Source organism: Pipistrellus hanaki, assembly GCF_964339955.1.
Source record: "Pipistrellus hanaki genome assembly, chromosome: 12".
Classification (NCBI taxonomy): Eukaryota; Metazoa; Chordata; class Mammalia; order Chiroptera; family Vespertilionidae; genus Pipistrellus; species Pipistrellus hanaki.
In genome coordinates, this window is record NC_140514.1 from 26,678,844 (window position 1) to 26,697,229 (window position 18,386).

Here is an 18,386-nt window from a genome sequence, read left to right on the forward strand (position 1 = left end):
ATTTAATAATAGAGTTAGTAGATCTAAGCTTCTTTGGAAATTGTACTTGTCAGTTCTATTTTTGGTTTCTTAGGAAACAAGTTTTAAAAAGCTCTTTAGATTTTAATACATTTCTAATTACATTTCTTTCTCCTCTTTTGAGAAATTTGTTTTTCTTTAAAAAGGTGCTGAGTTCTTGGCACTGATAGGAATATTGGTTTTAAAAAATAATATCCCCTCCAACCATAGTCATATCCTATATAATAAAAGGCTAATTAACAGTTGTCCCCTCAACTGGGAGTTCGACCAGAGAACAGGTCTGTCTGGCCAACTGCCCATGGCCCCTCTCCCAGCTGGCCCCATCAACCTGATCAGGGCAGGATGGCTGGACCCCACTAGTGCATGAATTCATACAACAAGCCTCTAGTATGTATATATTACAGGGGTGGGCAAAAGTAGGTTTACAGTTGTTCAAATGAAAAATACATAATACAGGAATAAATAATTATACAAGAATAAACTCTTCCATGTACTTACAACTGTAAACCTACTTTTGCCTACCCCTGAATATAAATCCTGCAAAAGGACAACACAAAAGTTGGGTGCTTAAGCAAAGCTCCTGAAACTGCAGTTGTTTAGTGTGGTCATATGGTTTATTTGTGAGTACATTTGTCACAACTGAATTTATGGCCTGGGTTAAGTTTCCTTCATCTCTGCAAATCATTGGCCACATCAACTATTTCACAACAACTGTGTGCGTAACCCACAACAGTGGATGCGTGTGGAAATCCTGTTAGCTTCCCCACCTGGAATACAAGCAGGATGCGAGGAGGGGGCGGTGGTGGGGAAATTGAACTGCAGTCATTTCTCAGTTCCTGTGTCTACAGTTTGGGGACCTTGCGCATTGCACAGTGGGTTTATGTGATTGATTCCCACACATCTTTTCTCACATACTTTAGAGATAAAAGGTGGGAGGAAAGGGGCATTTTTCTGACTAGTTGCTACCTCTTGTGGGGTTGCAAACCAAGGGAAATGGTACAGTCTTTCAGCCTGTCTTCCCTCCTGATACTGTCTTTTACAATGATCTTTTCAGTTGCTGTCAAGTTCCAGGGAGATTGCTATTGGCTCTGACAATCTGTAGAGGCACAGGGAGTATGCATACTCTGTCACTCTCCTCCATTGCCGTGCACCTGTCCCATTGGCCACCTTCTCCTCCCCCAGTACTCGAGGTTGGGGAGTCATTGTCTTCACATGGCTGTCTCCTTGTCACTCAGTTATCCACTCACATGTCACTTCCTCAGTGGGGACTTGGTTGCGTACTCCAGTCAAAGTAGATGTAGTGTTATTCCCTGCCATATCACCTTATCTTTAACCACAGCACTTGCTGCCATTAGATATTTTTATATTTATTTGTTCTTTATATTGCTCCAAAATATATGCTCCATAAAAATTGGACCTATTTCCTGTCTTGATGGCATTCAGTCCTTTTTTTTTTTTTAATGTGAAAAACCAGATAGCAAATATTTTAGGCTTCTTTGGCCAAATAGTCTCTGTCAAACCTACTCAACTCTGCCACCCTAGCACAAATACAACCATAGATAATATATAAACAAATGAATGAAGTTGGGTCCCAATAAATCTTTATTTATGGACACTGAAATCTGAATTTCACATAATTTTTATGTGTTATCTATCCATATTATTTTTTCCTGACCGTTGTAATATATAAAAACCATTCTTAGTTTGTGAGCTTTATAAAAACAGCGAGTTTGGCCTGCAGACTATAGTTTACTGACTGACTCCTGATGAAGAACATTGCCTGGCTGGCCCTTACTACAAGTTTATTATTGTGAATAATACAGTGGAGTGATAGGGAGGAATTTTTACATGAAGAAAATATATTTACTCCTAAACATAGAATGGGAAAGTATTTTTATAAATCAATCCTGAATATATAGGTTATTCTGGAAGGATAAGATCCTCTTTTGATATCTCTGTATTTGGCCTGGGAGTATACAGATTATCAGACAGCAATAATTCTTAATTTCCTTTTTTCTTTTTAACTGTAAATTTGCTTATTATTAAACTCATACATATCGGGATACAGACGACCAGTTGTCTCCTAATATCCAGCTGTTCCCTTCTTTAGTAATAGAAGCTCTGAATTTAAACTTAAGCGATTTGGCCTTGCAATCGATGTTGATGGTTGACCTGGATTAACCCATGATTCTGTACATTTGGGATTCTCAAAATAAATCCACTTTTCATCACCAGTCACAATTCAGTGCAAAAAAGACTTTCTTTCGTGCTGTTGAAGCAACATTTTACTGATGACTTTTCGGTTTTCCATTTGTCTTTCATTCATTTGATGTGGCACCCATTTTCCTTCATTTAAAATCTTTCCCATTGCTTGTAAATGATCAAAAATTGTTTGCTGAGCAATGTTTAATCTTTCTTCAAGTTGTTTTTGAGTTTGACACGCATCTTCATCCAGTAATGCTTATAACTGTTGGTCTTCAAACTTTTTCAGTTGACCTGGACATTCTTTGTCTTTCACATCAAAATCATCACTTTAAAGCATTTAAAACAGAATTCATAAGTATCTTGAGATGGAGCATGTTCACCATAAGCTTCCCGAAGTAATCAGCAGCACTTTTCTTCAAAATAATGAATTATAACTTCCCGCAAATGCTCTTTTTTTTTTTTTTGCACAAAATTTGACATTTTTAAGCGTAAAAATACCTATGATGTTAACACCTTCAGCAAATATGACATATGAAGTTTTGAAGCTTGCTGTCAATACATCAAAATAGTATACATTTACATATCAAATCGCATATATATCAACATATGTGTAACTCCATCTATTGAAAAAAAAATCCTCATTATTAACCGGTACACCTAGTAATCTACTATATTTAAGTCTTTCTGTTAATAGCATCTGAACGGCTCTGTATCCTAATTAATACAATACTCATTTTAGAACATTTAGAACAAACAAAAAAAGTGCCAAAGAAGGGGAGGGGGGACTTGATTATAATTCTATCTGCCAGAGTCAGCCATTGTTAACTGACATCTTAGTGGACAGGTGGCATGCCCCCTTCAACCTCTTGGGAAATGAAGCACCCCATCTCTCCTTGGTTTTCTATTAGTCCTGCCCAGTCCTTGTAGTCACTCTTACTCAATCACCCCATTTGAGTGTGCCATCTAGTTCCTGGAAGGACTATGACTCATACAAAAATGAGCTGAAAACTTTTCCTACTTCTTAAGTATTCTTCTAAACAAGATTTTTATTGGCCATGTAAGATCCCATCATGTAGACTTAACCAGTGTTTCTTGAACTAATTCCCTATTGTTGGAGTGTTTATCCAATCTTCATACTGATTTTTATCATGACACAGCAAAGTATTTATTATGTCATTAAAAACTCTCAAACACTTTTAAAAAATGATTGCTATATTATGGGTAGAACTGTTCCTTGAGTTGTTTATTCATTAGTGACAAGAAACTTGTTCTCATTTTTTCTTTAGGGAACACCTCTCTCTACTCCATGTGTACCTACCAACTCCCAGATACAAAGGGTGGGTATAAGATGGTGCTGGTCTGGTCCCGGCCCCACATTCCCTGGGTACCATGATTCCCTGGATACCAATAAACTTTACTTGCTTAAGTTAAAAAAATCCTAAATCATGCAATAAAAAATTTTCTAGAATAAAATAGACTTTTTTTCATATATACACTAACCTCTACTAAAATACATGTTAGAAAAGCAGAAAACATGAATAAATGGGAAGAGGGGCTATTTCTTTGGATAAAAAGGTTCAATATTAGCAAGATATCAATACATCAGATTAATTAATGCATTTAAAGCAATTGTAATTGTAGTGAAAACTGTGATTATCTACCAACATCTATTCCATTCCAGGTTTGTGGGTGTGCTTGATTAATCCAATTAGATCATTTTGATTCTGTCCTTCATTGTTGTGATTGATTAAAAAAAAAAAGAGAGAGAGAATTCAGGCTAATGACACACAATTTTCTGGTGCCCTGATGTCTTTTGCTAGAGGTGAGCAAGGATGCAGTGGTTAGGGTTGCATCTGTTAGCCATCCTACATCTATGAGCTGAAGGGTGACCTTGACATTGGATAGCAGAGCTGGAAAATGGAAATACAGGGGTTATTAATGACATTGATGGGCAATTGATTCAAGCACCACTGAAATTTGATCTGCCTTTGGACTCATAGTTATGAAAGCCAATCAATTCCTTTATTGTTTAAGCCTCTTTGACTTGGGCTTTCAGTGTTTTGCAGCATAGAGCATACTAACTGGCATGGCAATCGTTATTTCTCAGGGATTTCCTTTGAAAAGAAATGACAAAATGCTTTTAAGACTTAAAGAATGAAAAATTTAAATTTTTATAGTAATTTTAGTATTGTAATACTATTAACAGATATTGACCAGGTAGGCCAATGAAATAGAACAGGAAGTTCAGAAACAGACTCTCATACATGCACTTACTATATGATAAAGTTGGGTTATTTTAATAAACAATGCTGAGACCATTGGTAACTATTTGGAAAAAATACAACAACAACAAAATAACATTAGTTCTCTTCTTGTTTAGATTGAGTTAAATGTAAAAGATTAAACCAAGAACTAAAAGAATATATAGATACCAAATCTTGGAGTTGATAAAGGCCTTATAAATTGGAAGTCAAGTAATATGTGAAGGAAATGTAGGAGAGACTTGAAGTATTTAAAACTTGATATGCCAAAGAATATCATAATAAAAATGTATGGTCAAAAGTAAATTGTTAAATACAGAGTAATATATTCTGTTAATTTGATTTTATTTGTACTGTGTTCAAAAGATTAAAACCAGAGTTTTTATAGGCATGATATATGAAACCTCAAGACTGATCATCTTTCACCCCATCAGCATTTTCTTTTGGGAACACTGTGTAATGGGTTTTAGTCAATTCTACAGGAAGTAAGACATCAATAATTGAAAATGAAAATAATTTCACTATACACTTTTATTAAGTTAAAGCTTTTGTTCAACCCAGATTTTTCTTCCATGAGGCATGCTATACAAAACTGAAGTGTACTGATTGATATTTTTCTTTTATCAGGAAACTATATTATTGCAATATATTATATAAACATACAGGACAAATCCTATCTATAGAATAATAGGTACTATCAACATCAAAGACTCTTATTTTCTCAACATTAAACTTTATTTTTCTTTTTAAAATATTTAACCTACTTACAAATTCTAATGACGTTTTTTCTTTTCCTATTGCTTTGTAATGTTACAATAAATTTTACATTCTTTATTTGTATTTTATCCCCAGATTTGTTTCGTTTAGTCCCCTCCTCCCAGATTTTTGTAGTTATTCTCTATGTGTATCCCCTTAAACACTGTTGTTTCTTCCATTAACTTGGTATAGGTAGAAGCAACCTGCTCTGTCTATTCTGGTTTCCTAAGTTTGGTCTGCTAAGTCCCTTTGATGTCTATGAAGTTTTTCAGTGGATAGAGCATCGGCCTGGGTACTGAGGGTTCAGGGTTCGATTCTGGTCAAGTGCATATATTTCTGTTGCAGGCTCAATCCCCAGCCCTGGTGGGGGCACTTGAGGGAAACAGCCAATGGATGTGTTTCTCTCATATCAATGTTTCTCCGTCTGTCACTTTCCTTCCGTTCCACTCTCTCTAAAAATCAGTGGAAAAATGTCCTCAGTTAAGGATGAACAACAACAACAAAAGTTGTTTTTACAAGTCCTATGCTTTTCTAAAATGTTTCCACCCAAAACGTGTTATTATATGTTTCATTTAATTAGGTTGCCTGTCACAATTAGTGGTATCTCTATTGTGTTTGATTAAAAACTAATATACTAAAAGGCACTTTGAAAACAAGATAATTTACCCTTTATGCTTTGACAGGCCTAAGAGTCTTAAATTTTTCACAGATGGCATCTGTTATTTGTACCAGGTGCCTGTTAGCGCTATGTAAATTCTTGCTGGTATCACTGTGTCTTTTTTGTTTCCTGAAACAGGTGTACCACTTATTTCTCTTCAGTTAAATGAAATCCTCTTTGTGACCTTTTCCATACTTAAGGAGTAAATAAAATTCACTTACTTGCTCCAAAATGTATTTAGAAATGCAAATTAAGTGTTCCCCTGTAGGGGGTGCAATCTGTTTTAAACTCTAAATATGTGTAATGAAAGCTGTAAACCATAGAGGGCACATTCAAAGGCACTCTGTGTATTAATGCAGATTTCTTTTTTTTTTTTTTTTAATAAATTTTTATTGTTCATATTATTACAAGTGTTCCTTTCCCCCCCCCTTCCCACCCCACCCTCTGCCCTTTCCCCACTCCCCATTGTCCTCATCCATAGGTGCACAGTTTATGTTCAGTCTCTTCCCACATTCCCCTCTCCCCTTTTCCCCAAGAATCATCAGTTCACTCCCCTTCCATACCTCTGATTCTATTATATTCAACAGTTAATATTGTTCATCAGATTTTTTTTTAATTTCCTTGGTTTTTAGATTCACTTGTTGATAGTTACGTATTTGTTGTTCATAATTTTTATCTTTATTTACTTTCTCTTCTGAAAGAACCCCCTTCAGCAATTCATATAATTCTGGTTTGGTGGTGATGAACTCCTTTAGCTTTTTTTTTTATTAGTGAAGCTCTTTATCTGACCTTCAATTCTGAGTGATAGCTTTGCTGGGTAGAGTATTTTTGGCTGTAGGTTCTTGCTGTTCATCACCCTGAATATTTCTTGCCATTCCCGTCTGGCCTGCATGGTTTCTGTTGAGAAATCAGCTGACAATCGTATAGGTGCTCCTTTATAGGTAACCACCTGCTTAGCTCTTGCTGCTTTTAATATTCTCTCTTTGTCCTTTGCTCTTGGAATCTTAATTATGATTTGTCTTGGTGTGGTCCTCTTTGGATTCCTCTTATTTGGAGTTCTGTGTGCTTCCTGGACTTGTAAGTCCAATTCTTTCCCCAGGTGGGGGAAGTTTTCTGTCACTATTTCTTTCAGTATGTTTTCGATATCTTGCTCTCTCTCATCTTCTGGGACCCCCATGATTCTGATGTTGGGTCGTTTGAAGTTGTCCCAGAGGTTTCTTACATTATCTTCAATTTTCTGGATTCTCTTGCCTTCTAGCTTCTGCAGAGGAGTGTCTTCTGGCTCTTTATGTTCCAAATCTTTGACTTGATTCTTGCGATCTTCTATTCTGTTTTTAGGACTCTGTAGAATATTTTTTATTTCAGACAATGTATTCTTTATTTCTTGTTGATCCCTTAGCATTTCTTGTTGATCCCTTTTCATATCCTCATAGGTCTCATTTATTTTATCGGCCTTTTCTAGGAGTCTCTTGAAAAACCCTATAAGTGTGGTTTTGAACTCTATATCCAGTCTCTTTTTGTCCTCCATTTCTTTCGTTTGTGATCTATTTGGTTTAGGCATTTTCGCAGGCAGCTTTCCTGATGGGGGCGGGGTTTCAGGGTGGAGCCTACAGCCTTGGCTTCCGTCAGCCCCGCCCTATGGGACTCCTGAGACTCAGGGTCCTTCAGTACTTGTTGTAAGCACCTCTGAGAGAAAGGTGCCCTCGATTTTCGCCTGCTACCAAACAGTGTAAGCTCTCCCGCAATGGGCCCGAAACTGGGGTTCAGTTCAGTTGGAAGTGGAGTTGGAGGTGGCGTTCAGAGCAGTCTGGAGCCTGTCTCCTTCCCGCCAGGGCAGTCCTACGGCACAGCCGGCCGGCCCTTCTCTGCGCGCTGTGTGCGCGCCTCTGGGACCTCCTTTCGCTGCTTCCCCGAGTACCGCCTTACAGCCCAGCTCCCTATGGATGAGCCTGGGTCCCCAGGGTCTGGCCTAGAACGGGGGTTCAGAGCAGTTGGGGGCCCAGCACAGTCGGAGTGTTTATCTCCTTTCCGCTAGGGAACGCCCGCCAGGCACTCGGCCTCCCTCCTCTCCGGCTCCGTCCTCTTCTCGCGCGCCGCGTGTCTCCGTACCTTGGGCTTTTACAGCTCCTCCGCGCTTCCTTCTGGTTTTCTCCTTGCTTCTCGTTGTAGAATTTCCAGTCAGTTGACTTTCCTGTAGTTCTGGGTAATGTCCATTTTATATTTTAGTTGTATTTTATTGAAATTGTTGCGTGCGGCTGCGGCTAGGTGCCTACCCGAGCAGCCATCTTGGATTCTCCTAATGCAGATTTCTTAAGCGATCTGAAAACCATGTAAATTTGATAGCCAGTGTTTCCCTCGAGTTATAAAATTTGAATAATTAGGATAAAAACAATACATATATTTTTTATGGTTTGGGGCGTTGAATTAATCAGGATTCTCCCAAGAAGTAGAACCAGTAGAATGTATATATAATATATTCTTACTTATGTGTTTATACATTTAAATTCATATAAATTATCATACACAAACATACACATACTACATTTAGGTAGAGGTTGCAATAGAGGTAGAGAGATTGATTTATTACTGTGGGAGCTGGCAAGTTCAAAATCTGTATCACAGGCTGGAAATTCAGGTGGGAGTTGATATTGCAGTCTTGGGTCTGAAGGCTTTCTAAGTTGCAGTCAGAAGGCAGAATTCCTTCTTGTCTTGAAAGCTTCAGTCTTTGCTGTTAAGATCTTTAATTGATTGGATGAGGTTCACCCACATATGGATGACAATCTGTTGATTTAAAGTCTATTGATTATAAATGTTGATCACATCTTTGTTTTGTTTTTCCATTTTTTATTAAGATATTATATGTGTACATATCTTACCATTGCCTCCCCGCCCCCCCCCAACCCACTCCCATACATGCCCTCACCTCCCAGGGTTTTGCGTCCGTTGGTTATGTGAACATCTTTAAAATACATTTACATCTAAACTAGTATTTGACCAAACAACTGAAATCTATAGTCTAAACAAGTTGGCATATAAAATTAATCATTACTGGCATATTGCATACATTATATCAATGTAGGCATGAACCTAAATGAAAGATAATGGTTGCTAAACTACCTGGCATGGCTCAGTGGTTTGAGCATTGACCTATAAACCAGGATATCATGGTTTGATTCCCAGTCAAGGCACATCCCAGTAGGGGATGTGCAGGAGGCAGCCAATCAGTGATTCTCTCATCATTGATGCTTCTATCCCTCTCTCCCTCTTCCTTCCTCTCTGAAATCAAGAAAAAACTATTTTTAAAAAGATAACGGTTGCTAGGTTTTTGGTAGCCTGGCTTTACTGTTTAATAGAACTCTTCAGTAATGAAAATGTTAATTTATACTGTAGTACTCCAAAGTAGGACATGAAATATATAAACCATACTTCTTGTCAGTTTGGATTTTTTCTCTAATTATTATGGAGGGTCAATGTCTTATAATGGTATTATTTTAGTTTGTTCTTTGAAACATAGCTTTCAAGTTCTTCGTGTGCATTTTATATTAGGCAATCTTGAACACATAATTAGAATAGTGGCCAAAATGTAGATTAAAGAGAGAAGGCTAATCAACTTGCTCTCCTGTGGAATTTCTAAAATCCTAAAATTGTTCTAACAGAATGTTCCAGGACCTCACACAGATCCATAAAAATGTATCTTGTGGGTTATGGTGCTCATTTGTTTTGTGTAAGTTTCCAGTTCAAGAAGATGTCAGGCTTGGATGTCTTCTAGTTGCCCTCATCCTGTAAGTCTTTTTTTCAGTCTCCCAAGTTAAAAAGAAATCTTTTAGTTGTCTTTCTCCCTACAGTTCTAAAGTAGCTATCTCACTCTCCTTTTCTCTCTCCTCCCTCTTTTCTCTCCCTCTCAGTTCTGATCCTGATGTTCAAAATGTACTGTCCCTAATCTTGTATGTCTTATATTCAATTTATGTGTCAGTCTTCATCTATATTTCCTTTCCAAAGGTTATTACAGTTTATTTTTTAAATCCTAGAATGGTGTTTAGTCTGTGTGTGTGCTGCGCATATGTGTGTACTTATGTCTTTAGTTGTGGGATCTTGATCTCTACGTGACTTTCCATTAGCTTGACATCATCATGTGACCCCTTGGGTTGAGCAGGAAATGAGTTTTTGTCCCAAATAGCAGGACGCAACAGAAATGATTTTCTTTGCTCCAAAGCCTCTTTGCTGCAGGAACACAAATTGAAATAGTGGCTCAGTGATTGATTTAACTCATTAGACAGCCTGCTGATAAGAATTTATGTTTAGACTTTGGAAGAAAGGGAGAACATTTTCCAGGGCTCTGAAGAGGTCCAAGTCATAGAAAAAAGTAAGAAGAAAAACTATTACTTGCAAACAGTATTGAGCAATATTCTGTATAATAAATCAAACTTTATAGGATTAATCATTTGTCAGATTGTGTGCCAACACCCTATCGTGTGATTGTGTGTGTGTGTGTGTGTGTAGTGGGGGAGGGTTATATATGTTCACTGAGGCAATCCCTAATATAAAGTTTATTAGCTTTTATTTGATTTCTCCTTTATTAAAGAAAAGTATTGAGGAAATGACAAACACTTTTTATTTTTTTTGGCAAGCTCAGCTTTTTCAGGCTGTTTATTTTTGCAGATGTATTTCATCAGTTCTTAAGAATGAAGCTAGGAATGTTTCCTGGCTTCTTGGTTAGTACCACCCAGAAATTTAAAAAAAAATTGTTTTCTTAGAATATGGTATTTGGGGGAGGTAGGCAATCTTTTTGTTTTTGTGAACTAGTAGATTTTAAAATACATTTAAATGATGCATTTTAATGCTGCTTTTAATTATGCAGCGTTTTAATTCCATATTGCTTTTTTTGTTTGTTAATCCCTCGAGAATATTTTTTCCATTGATTTTTAAAGAGTGGAAGGGAGAGGAAGAGACAAAGAAATATCAATGTGAATGAGACACATCAATTGATTGCCTCCCACATGCACCCCCACCAGAGCCAGGTGTAGAGCCTGCAACCGAGGTAATATCCTTGACTGGAATCGAACCTGGGACCCTTCAGTCTTCAGGTTGACACTCTTTTCACTGAGCCAAACCAGCTAGGGCCTATATTGCTTTTTGACTCTTGTTTTAGGTTGATGCATTTATTATTTTATAGTTAACTAAAGGCCTAGTGCATGAAATTCATGCACTGGTGGGGAGGACATGACTGCTCATTGATCATTCATCAGCCCAGTCTGCCCCCTCTCACAGTTCAGGAACCCTCAGGGGATGTCCTACTGATGGCTCAGGGGAAGGCGCCACCCTCATCACCCCACTGCTGCTGCTGCTATTGCTGCTGCTGCTGCCACTGCCAGCTGCCACACTCCAGTATAATATCTCAAAAATTGTAAGAAATTTTTAAAAAATATCTGCAAATAAAATGTTTTCTCAGTGTCTCCCCATTCACAGGCAAAGGGCCTGAGCTGAAGGGTATAAGGGGTAGTTTTACTCTGCTTCCTATTTCTATACAATCAGTGTGAGAACACAGCCTGTGGAAAGCATCGGGAGGCCCAAATACACTTTTTGTGTTTTTTTAAATTGAACTTATTGGGGTGACACTGGTTAACAAAATTATACAAGTTTCAAATAAGCTTTTCACAAGAGTATTTCTTATAGTTAAAATACCTATATTAAGAAATTGTTCTGATGCATTTTCTTTGAACCAGATGAATTGAGTCTGTTTCTTCATTTGTCAAACATTTATTAAGCCTCCCAGGCTTTGATGTTGCCCTGTGCCTACAGAAACTGACAGTTTAGACAAAAATTGAAAGCAATTACAATTCAACATAGTGACTGTTACAAAAGGGGTTCCTTTTCCTGATTGTGTCTTACCATTTTGGGCCAACTCCAGAGGGCCTTCCAGTTTGAGCTTTGAAGTCGGGGAATAAAGCAGAAGCGAGGACACAGAAACTTCCTGTCAAATAAAGAAGTAAAATTTAAGCTGCCAACAGAGAACCATGTTAATACACTTCCTTTTCTCTGAAATCCTAGATAAAATTGATGTATTCATAATGCAGAGCTCCTCAAATTGAGGGATGTGACCTAATCTCTTGAAGAAAATGAAAATCCTTGTGGACTTCTATGGTTGACTGAAATCTATAATAATAAAAGCATAATATGCTAATTAAACCAGACGACCTTCCGGATGACCTTCCGGACGAGGGCGGGGTTGTGAGGGAAGCCGGTGCCAGCAGCTGGGAGAAGGAAGGCCTACTCTTGCATAAATTTCATACATCGGGCCTCTAGTTATTATAATGTTAATTAAATAGCATATAAGCAATATTGATAATGTTGATAATGTTGATAATATAAGTAATGTTTGATATGCACAAACACAAAATTACATATATTACTTTATGCTTATAACTCATACTAAAATCAAAACAAATTTACAAATGAAATGTAAATAGGACTACAAAACCATTATAATTCAAATGAACATTACAATTCAGTTCAGATCAACATGGACTTAATGGGATGGGTGGTGCTGCTTTGCTGAACTAGCTGTTGATTTGGGGAATTACAGTAGAAAGATGTTACCACAAGTCTCGTTCTGTGGTTCACCTGTTGCTGTATTGGGATTTGAAAATACTTAAATGCCTGTTTGCGTAAGTATGGTATCCAAACAATATTAACCCCGTTAAGTGTCTAACAGGATGCTAGGCTAATCAAGCCTCATCTTTGATCAGACCCTTTCAGTGAGTAATTTAGAAGGAGGGCATTGAAGATGTATCACGTGGCAACTCTGTAAAGCTTCATCACTTGAATATAAAGTTAGCTTAATTGAATTAAAGGTAGCCTTTCAATAACTTAGGTGTCGGGTACAGTTATTGCTACAATCGGGTATAAAAAGCCTCTCTTTTGCATTTTATGACCACATGTATTTCTAATAAGTTGATAGGAGTTGGCGAAAAGATGATTCTGGGCTCTCCCACCACTCTCCTTGGACCTTGTTTGAACCCCAGGGCCTTCCTGTCACACAGCCCTCCCTGATGCCAACTGGCATAGACTCAGCTGGACCGCAAACCACTGCATAAAACCATTGTTCCACTATGCAGTTGCTTGGGTCATGCAAAAGATACACACTGTTAAATTTATTTTTTTAGAAGACTACCCTAAAAATTAAATTTTTAAAAAAATCAAGAATTTGAAGACCTTTAATAATATATCCATAGATCTTAGTTTGAGAAATACTTCTATAGAGAGAGAATGCAACAGTTTCCTGATGGTGAAAATAAGATTTGGGACTCTCTACCCAAATTTTGTCTAATTAAAGAAATTTGTAAATAATTTCTCATTTCTAGATGCACCATTAACGTATAGCATTGCAGTGATATTTAAATCTGATGTCCAGGACCCGTTATGACACGTGTGCCATGAGGAATTTAGATAGGTCCCGGGTTTTAAGAGCCAAGCCTACCTGCTGTTGGCCCTGGCTCCGCCAAGGCTGTGTTGAGCCTTACCTGCTTCCCGGGGCTGAGGAGACCACAAAGCCCAGCGTTGGTGTCCTCTATACCTACATCTGTCTACGGGCAGTGTTGTTGGGTTTGTGTTTGAGTCCATCATTTTTATTTTTCACTTTGAGAACTAACATGTTCTAAGTTTCATGTATAATTAATTGGTTATATTTAATTTCTAAACATTAGAAGTGATTCATTTACCAAAGGATAAATTTAATTCGTCTCAACCAATTTCCCCCTACTCTTTTTGTGTTTTAAATCATGAAATGACACCGACCATTTCTCTATGTGTGGCGTTAACAGCACTCTCTCTGCTTCAACTTAAATACTGCCATTAGGACATAATCAGTGCTTGAAAATCCAAACCGAGCAAAGCCATATCCTTCATGATGCCAGAAATTCTGCTTTCTTTTTTTTCTAATTTATTTTCAGCTAATTTGTATCCATCAAGATTTTAATCAGGGGCATAATATGTTTATATTTGATAAAGGGCTGATTGTAAGCTTTATCCATTGCCAGTCATAATGCTTGGCACATAGTAGGTATTCATTGTGGGCGAATGAATGAATGAATGAATGAGGTGTAGTAGTAGTGGCACTGGTGTGGCCATGTAGTTTTTTAGCAGAAGCACACTTTGCATTGTAGAAACATTGTCTTACTTAATCTTTGCATTGCCTAAAGTATTATTTATTTTGAGAGATGCAGGAATCTTTTAGAAAATTTGTAGATTCCTCTGGCTCAGGCTCAGAGGTTGAGAATGCTCTTTGGATAATCACATGGATGGATCGCCTTTTACACAAAAAGGAACAGTTATAGATCAAACACCCAAATTGTACATAGAATGATGTACCTCCTACCTAGTAGTTAAAATAGTTCAAAGAATTTTTACCAAAGCCATTGGTCCTAGGCAGCATTTAAAATAGATATTTGATATTGTTATAATTGAAGCCCTGAGTTGTAGAACAATGGAACACCAGAAATCAAATTTTCTTTTGAACTTATTTTTTTTTATATTGCCAAGGATTTCTTTGTTTCTGTTATCACCACGTAGATTTTAAATATTATGTCAGAATATTTTATCACATTAATATCCAAGTGTAATCTTTCTTAATTAAAATCATTTCTCTAAGCTTGTACTAAATAATTTATAAAATGATTGAAAACAGACTGGTGCTCTTGGACTAAAGGACTTTTGTTGTTCTATTATTTTTCAACTTAGAATTTTTAATTTGCTGAAAATACTTAAACTTCAAAGCACTTACACTGGCTTAATGTTTTATTTTCCTTTTTAAATCAATCTCAATATATTCTACAAAGCTTCTTTTAAATAATAGACATCTTAAGTTTTTCCTACATACACTTAATTTTTTTTAAATGACAGATGTTTAACCTAAAATTTCATAAAATAGCAAAGTTTTGTTATTTTCTATTTTAATAATGAGATCAATAACTTTTGATGATTTGACATAGCAGTTTGAGCAAAGAGACAGTCTGAATTGAAACACGTAAAACATACTTGAAATAATTTCCTACATAATTATAAATGAATAGCTGAAGTCTGAGTTACCTCTTTTATTTACTAATTGGAATATTAGAATTTTCATCTTCATTAGTGCCTTATCTCTCCAGAATCTTCTCAGTTACAATAAGACCTTTCCTTTCAGAGCCTCATTAATGTGAATTTAACTCCATGTAGAAATAATGCAATTACACCCAACTAGTTACAATTTTAGTGCTCATTGTTAGATACTCTTTTTTAAAATTATTGTTCAGCCCCTTATCCCATTAAAATTTGAAGCTCTTCCCACTATTTCTAAACCTGAGGCCTGCCCACCCATCCCCACACCTGAGTCTCCGCAAGCCGCCTTGATTTACCATGTCCATCTGGTGCAAAGCTCCGCCCTTCCTGGTTTCTACAGCACACACCTTGACCAAGCATTCTGAGTTTTTGTAAGGATCCCCCTGCAAAACACAAGGTTTTCACCACTCTTTCTCCTTCAGCCTTGTCTGTTGACTATCCCTCCCCAAATTCTTCTGTTTTGCAGAAGAGCTTCCTTTTTCCTGGGGAGCCTTCATAGCCCAGGCACCACAACTTTGGGAGTCACATCTGAAACGCACCCCCCCCTCCGCCCACACACACACACACACACACACACACACACACACTGGAGTATTGGCGGGTGCCTTCCTGTCTCTATCTCAGTAACAGCAAACATAGCAGGATTCTCTTGTGGAAAAACAACAAAAGTTGGAAACAGTCCCATTAATCTGACAGTCCAATTTTAATGTTTTAAGTAGAATTTCATTGAATTTGCAACATCAAGTTTGATCAACTAACTTTCAGTGGTGAGAACTGAAAACATCTAATGTAAGCAAAAACTACTCTTAAGTCAGAAATAAAATATTTCACATAACAAAAAAAAAAAAAGCCTATCTTTAGGATTTTACTTACTGCCTACCTCTTTTCAAAAATGTAATTTATAAAAATTGTGGAATGAATCTGGGTGTGAGCTTTTCTGGACTTTTTCCAAACCACTTTTCCTGTTAGCTGTTCCAAGAGAATTTCAGGAGTTTGCCAGCTTGGTTTGTTTATGAGCCTAGAATTTAGATGGTGGTATAAATTTAAATAGTCTGAAGAACTTGCTTCTACCACACTGGGTTAGAAATGATTGCAGAGGCACTTCTGCCCAGAATACTGACCTGTCTTGCATGATTTTGCTTCCTGTCAGAATTGTTGTTATTATTTTTAATCCTCACCTGAGGATATGTTGAGGGAGGGTGGAGAGATTAAAACATTGATGTGATATCGGACCCGAAACCTAGGTATGTGCCCTGACTGGGAATCAAAGCCACAATCATCTGGTGTACAAGACAGTGCTCCAGCCAGCCGAGCCACCTGGCCAGGGCCTGTGAGAATGAATTTTAAAGGGAGAAAGCTGAGAGCCAGTTGACTAGAAGAACTTTAGTTCTCACTCAGTTCTAATAAAATTTAATGGTTTGATCTTTAATTTAGGAGGCAATTTTCCTAGTAATTTGGCAGAGGTTCATTCCTTTAAATAAAACTTTACCAGCCCTAACTGGTTTGTTTCAGTAGATAGAGCATCGGCCTGCGGACTGAAGGGTCCCAGGTTCAGTTCCGGTCAAGGGCATGTACTTTGGTTGTGGGCACATCCCCAGTAGGGAGTGTGCAGGAGGCACTGATCGATATTTCTCTCTCATCAATGTTTCTGACTCCATCCCTCTCCCTTCCTCTCTATAAAAAAATCAATAAGATATATTTAAAAAAAATCACACACCTTTACCAAAGATACTGCATTAATGGGGTTTTGAGGAGCTCATGTTTCCTTACATTCCATGATTTTTTTTTTTTTTTAGTGGTGCTGTTTTTTATTTAACAAACATTTTTAAAAATTATTATTAACAAAGCATTGCATTGGGCATGTTTCAAACATGTAAGCAATAAAAAAAAAAAAGAGAGTGGGAGAAAGACACAGCAGAGCCTGAATGTGAGTGCATTTGGACGTGGGTTGTCTTCAGATTCCACATGGGAACATGGGTATTGAGATTCTGTTACTGTTAGCCTGGTCTTAATACTGAGACTGCAAAAAGAACATCTATGTTATCTTTGTGTGACCTTGACCACATTCTTTAACCTTCCTAAGGACCTCATTTCTTGAGTGTTACTAGTAAATGGATCTTATGTCTCCCTTTTACCTAACTCCAAAGGTGGGTTGTGAGGGTCGGATAAAAACATCTGTGAAAGTACTTTGTATGGTACTGTAGTAGCTACAGACATTAGTGATGATGTTTGTGGGGAAAAAAAAAAAAAAAAGGGGGGGGGATGGAGGAGGAAAAGGAAGTTTGCTCTTAAAATTCCTTCCTGCAGTGTGGGTGAAGTGGATAGTCCTCAAACCCTAAGTGGCTGAAAAATGGCGGGAGGAAGGGACTACCAGCCGGGGGCACAGCGGTGACAGGGCCCTCCAACTGGCCCTGCGAATGTCCACTCCATTCCTTTCAGGTGCTGTTGGAATGTTGGCAGTGTGCTAGGCACCATGTGGGTGAGTGGGGAGCCACACAATGACAGGATCCGGTGCGTGCCCTCCAGCAGTTCCCAGGTCAGCTGTGGACAGCAGAGCGTGAGCCAGGAGAAGTGCTGGGCAGAGGGATTGGAGCAGAAAAGAAGCTGGTGCTTGTGAGTGGCTCTGGCATATCTATTCCAGGATTAAATAGGATGACTTAAAAAGAACCCACCGTATTTGTGACTGTTGAAATCACACAGAAAAGGAAAACATTAAGGGTATTTTAAAAGGTTGGTTATAAACAGACGTCTGTAGTAACACTTTTTTTATCTTTTCCTAGATGAGGAGTGACAGGACTAGCATCTTCTTTAGTCTTGTCACGTCCCAGGTTACTTACGTGCTCTTTTTGGGCGTCGGGGGCATCGTTTTCACCAGGAGGTTCTACTCGATTGCTCACTTACGTTCGTGTCATGGGACACTAAATCTCCATGCCCCATTTTTAACTTCATCTCTTGTATCCAAAAGTTAAATTGCTGGTGATCTTTATCTCTGACAGTTTTTAAAGGAAATGAGTGGATAATCTATTATTCATACTAGTAATAAGGACCCAAAAATCAAAGATAATTCCCAGTTAGTGGTAATCGTATTTGGCTCTTGAATGCCTTGAGAATTTTTTCTTTCGTTCTTTCTTAGACAAGCAATAAAATAAACATTTATTTTCTAAATATACAACTGGAAGGGGAGACATTCCAGAAGATGCCAAGAGCTATTAGGAAGCTAACCTAAGATTAAATACTCACTGCAGTCCTAGCAGGTTTGGCTCAGTGGCCAGAGCATAGGACTGCAGAAGGAAGGATCCTGGGTTTGATTCCAGTACCTCGGCTGCAGGCTCAATCCCCGCCCTGGTCAGGGGACGTGTCGGAGGCAACCTACCAATGTGTTTCTCTCACAT

The 18,386-nt window shown here is 37.8% G+C and overlaps 1 protein-coding gene across 6 annotated transcripts in view; it reads left to right on the forward strand.

The window, feature by feature from the left end:
* The window catches only part of ACYP2 (acylphosphatase 2), a 145,601-nt gene that overhangs the window by 86,715 nt on the left and 40,500 nt on the right, over positions 1-18,386 (forward strand). Inside the window, exon 4 of one of the 6 annotated variants that reach the window (XM_084900830.1) lies at positions 3,510-3,607. The exons of the other annotated variants lie outside the window; for them this stretch is intronic. Coding sequence (XP_084756956.1) covers positions 3,510-3,570 — 61 coding nt within the window. The 3' untranslated portion in view covers positions 3,571-3,607. Of the gene's footprint in view, positions 1-3,509; positions 3,608-18,386 lie in introns of those variants that run through there. 6 annotated transcript variants of the gene reach the window in all.